General features: G+C 45.1%; 1 protein-coding gene across 1 annotated transcript; it reads right to left on the bottom strand.

Annotated features, from left to right (window-relative positions):
- Positions 1-1,037: 1,037 nt before the first annotated feature.
- Positions 1,038-3,379, bottom strand: LOC149230343 (uncharacterized). Its single transcript, XM_089381282.1, has 5 exons — positions 2,141-3,379; positions 1,912-1,962; positions 1,481-1,792; positions 1,175-1,300; positions 1,038-1,088 (listed from the first exon to the last, which is right to left on the bottom strand). Exons 1-5 carry the CDS (start codon positions 3,377-3,379, stop codon positions 1,038-1,040), a joined length of 1,779 nt encoding a protein of 592 aa, XP_089237408.1.
- Positions 3,380-4,028: the final 649 nt, after the last annotated feature.

The raw sequence follows: 4,028 nt of genomic DNA, 5'->3' as shown, positions 1-4,028 counted from the left end.
GTTGACAAACCTTGCACCTACTCACGTACCTCTGCACATCCCGTTGCAATTTCGACCAAAAATAGAAATGCCGTACTTGTGCAATTGTCTTGTCTATACCAAAGTGTCCAGCCAGACCCCCACTGTGTTTTTCCTGAATAATGTTCTCTCGCATAGAGCAGTTGGGAATACATAACTGTCCTCCTTTAAACAGCAACCCTTCCTGTAAATTGTAGTCCAACCACAGGCTACTGTTTCTCAATAGAGGGTTTTGGCAAGCCTCATAGGCCTCCTTAAAATCTGCATCTATTTGATACAGTTCCCTCAGGTGCTCAAAGCCCAAAACCTGCATTGTACTTTCCTGTAAGAGCAGGGTCCTCCTACTCAGCGCATCTGCCACCTTGTTCGCTTGCCCACTAATATGTTTTAGTACAAATGTGAAATTCTGTAGGTACTCAACCCATGCTGCATGCTTATGGTTCAATTTATTTTGCTGCATAATGTACTGTAACGCAGAGTTATCCGTAAATAAAACAAACTCATTACCTAACAGATAATGCCTCCAATGCTTTAACGCATGTATAATTGCATAGAACTCTTTGTCATAGGTAAAGGATTTCTGTCTACTCTCGTTCAGCTTTTCACTGAAATAGGCGGCTGGTCTGTCCTCCTGACTAAGTATTGCCCCAATGGCTGTACCACTGGCATCGCAACGAACTTGAAAGAGTTTGTTGAAGTCAGGTAGCCTCAATATCGGCCTTTCGGTAATCTTCCTTTTCAAAATCTGAAAACCACTTTCCGCTGCTTCGGTCCAGTGAAAAGGCTGATTTGCCTTCTTGATCGTATCCAGCATAGGTGCGCAGATCTCACTGAAATTCCTGATGAATTTCCTGTAAAAACTTGCTAGTCCGTGAAAACTTCGGACTTCAAATAAACTTCTTGGAGAAGGCCAGCTAACTATAGCTGCCACCTTTTCTGGGTCCATCTTCAGTTCATTTTCCGCAATTACGAAACCCAGGTACACTAATTCCCGCTGAAAAAAAGTACACTTTTTCAGATTAATCAGCAGCTTGTTTTGCTGCAGCTTCCTCAACACACTTCGTACATGCCTGAAATGTTCCTCTTTAGTCTTACTAAAAATCAGAATGTCATCCAGGTAAACTATTACGAACTTCCCAATGAATTCCTTCAGCACCTCATTCATCAGGCGCATGAACGTGCTGGGAGCATTGCTCAACCCAAATGGCATTACCAGCCACTCATATAGACCTTCGTTTGTCTTGAAAGCAGTCTTCCACTCATCTCCTTCCCGTATTCGGATCTGGTGATATCCACTCTTCAAGTCAATCTTTGAGAAATAAGCCGCCCCACTCAAACAGTCCATCATATCGTCCATTCTCGGTAAAGGAAACCTGTACCTAATAGTAATTTTATTAATGGCTCTGGAATCCGTGCACATTCGCCATTCTCCTCCTTTCTTTGGAGCCAAAACGGTTGGTACTGCACAGGGGCTCATGCTCTCTCTAATCAATCCTTTGTCTAACAACTCCTGGACCTGTTTCCTAATTTCTTCATGGTCCTTAGGGCTCATACGATAAGCTGCTTTATTTGGCAGACTTGCCCCTGGTATAAAGTCAATACAGTGACTAATACCTCTCCTGGGTGGTAGTTCATCCGGAAGGTCATCCACCACGATGTCTCCAAATTCCTGCAACATCTTTTGGATTTCCTCGGGCAAATCTGAAATCTGTGTATGCAATATCACTGCCTTTGGTCTTCTTATGACAGCAAAATTTACTTCACTGTCCTCAATCTGTTTTATAAATTCCTTTCCGCCCATCAGCAATGCTTTCACCCCACTGGTTTCAGCTGCACTTTCCTCTTTGATGGGTACAAGCGTGTGCTTGATCCCATCTTTGACAAACTTATAACAATTGGTTTTTCCGTCATGAACTGCGCTTCTGTCAAACTGCCAGGGTCGTCCTAGCAGTATATGACAGACATCCATTGGCATAACATCGCAGATAATTTTATCCTTATACCTGCCTATCTGAAACTCCACCTCACACTGTTCATCAACTAACAGTTGATGTCCTTTCTGCAGCCATGACACTTGATAGGGGGTGGGGTGCTTCAATTTTTTTAATCCCAGTTTCTCCACCATTTCTACGGCCACTAAGTTGTCGGTACTTCCACTGTCGATGATCAGTTTGCAGCACTTGCCCTGTGACTTGCAAACAGTTCGGAACAAAGCCTTTCGCTGGTCAGGTTCTGCAATTTCTTTTGCTGGTTTTAACAGCACCTTATTCAACACCAAAGCTTCACCCGTCTCTAGTGTGTTCTCCACTTCTTGAGGTGTTGCCTCAGCATCCTCTGGCTGAGCAACATAAGCTCCTCTTCCACCTACTGGTTCACCTTTGGGACAGTCATACGACTTGTGTCCCAACTTGTGGCAACGATAGCACTGGACAGTTCCCCTGCCCCGACCATTTCCTCGCCCTCGCTGAGCTGGTCGTCCTCCTCTAGTGCTATTGTCCTTTTCTGCTGTGCCAGCAGACTTAGAACTGCTGCCTTCTTCACTTGAACCTGTACCTCTGCCTCTACCAAAAACCTTACCTTTCCCCCTGCCAGTTCCACCTCCTCTCCTGGCATTTTGTTTCCTGTTAATTTTCTCCTCTGCCTTTAGTGCAAACTGGTAAGCTTCATCCAAAGTTCTGGGTGAGAGGATACCGATTTCATCCAGTATTTCCCCCCTCAAACCATTCACAAATCTGGTTATTTTTTCTGGGGTATCTTCCACATACCCTGCTCGCAAATTTAACTTATAAAATTCCTCTGTAAATTCCTTAACAATCATCCCTCTTTGTTTCAAGTTCTGCACCTGTCTGTACAACATAATCTGATAGTCTTTCGGCAGAAATTTTTCCTTCAGTTTTGCCTCCATTCTGGCCCATTTCTTTATAGGCTGTTTGTGTAGCCTCTTCCTTTCCGCCTGAATGCTGTCCCACCACAAGGACGCATGTCCTTTCAGCTTGGTGGCGGCGAACTTCACCTGTTTGTCCTCATTGGTTTCCTCAAATTCAAAATATTTATTTACTTCACTTAACCAATCCAGTAACACATCTACAGACATACTTCCATCATAAGTGGGTAGCTCATGCTTTGGCTTATGACTGGACAGCAAAACTGACTTTAATAACCGGAATTCCGGTGTCACCCCTTCAAACTCATCTTCTGGTTCTGCCACATCTTCATCACTATCATCTGCTGGGTCTCTCCTTCCCCCAGCTTCTACCGCTTCCAATCGTTCTCGCAAGACGCGAATCTCCTCACGGAGTCCCTCTTCTGCTATCCTCCGGACCGCTCTTCCTCTTCCTCTTCCTCTTCTGCCAACCTCCATTTGCTCCTACTCGACAACCTGCTCTGATACCACTTTTGATGGCCCAGCCCCCAACGTTTACAAACGTGTGGAAACTTGACGTGTGTAGCTGGAATCACGCCAATACTTATAGGCCCTCTCGACCCTTCGGTGATCAAACTCGGGTTAGGTTAGCTGTCATGTCCATGTGTAATGATATCAAATCTCCGTATGTTTTGACTCGGTTGCAATCTGTGGGTTTTGATTGCTGTCCCTCCTCTCCGGTTGAGGGTTGCCACCTGTCGGTTCTTCCGGTCTATCTGCTCCCGCCTTTTGTTAAACCCTACTCCTCGGTTTTATGTCACTTTGCCATTTCACCGTGTTTGGTATTGAGCTTTGCTCTGTTGAATTTTTTTTTTTCCTGGAGGTTAACTGTGCATCTGCATGCCGCTCCGTTGTGGATTTCTGGTGGGTTACTGTGCTCGTTTCTGAGCTCTGCTCTGTTATGGTTGTCGGCGCCTTCGGGTTTTCTCTGCTATGTGCATGAACTTTCTAGGCAAATGATAACCCTGTTGCTCCCCTGCTCTGTGCGATGGTAGGTTGGTTATTCTTGTGGGTAGTTTCCGTCACATGGGTTGTTCCTCGGCTCTGATATTTAGTTGTTTGTAACTGTGACAGGGTATCCTCAACT

Source organism: Pinus tabuliformis, chromosome J, assembly GCF_031772625.1.
Source record: "Pinus tabuliformis cultivar Carrire ecotype Pingquan chromosome J, CPIR1, whole genome shotgun sequence".
Taxonomy (NCBI): Eukaryota; Viridiplantae; Streptophyta; class Pinopsida; order Pinales; family Pinaceae; genus Pinus; species Pinus tabuliformis.
The sequence above is the reverse complement of the archived record's forward strand: the minus strand, read 5'-3'. Positions and strand labels throughout refer to the sequence as shown.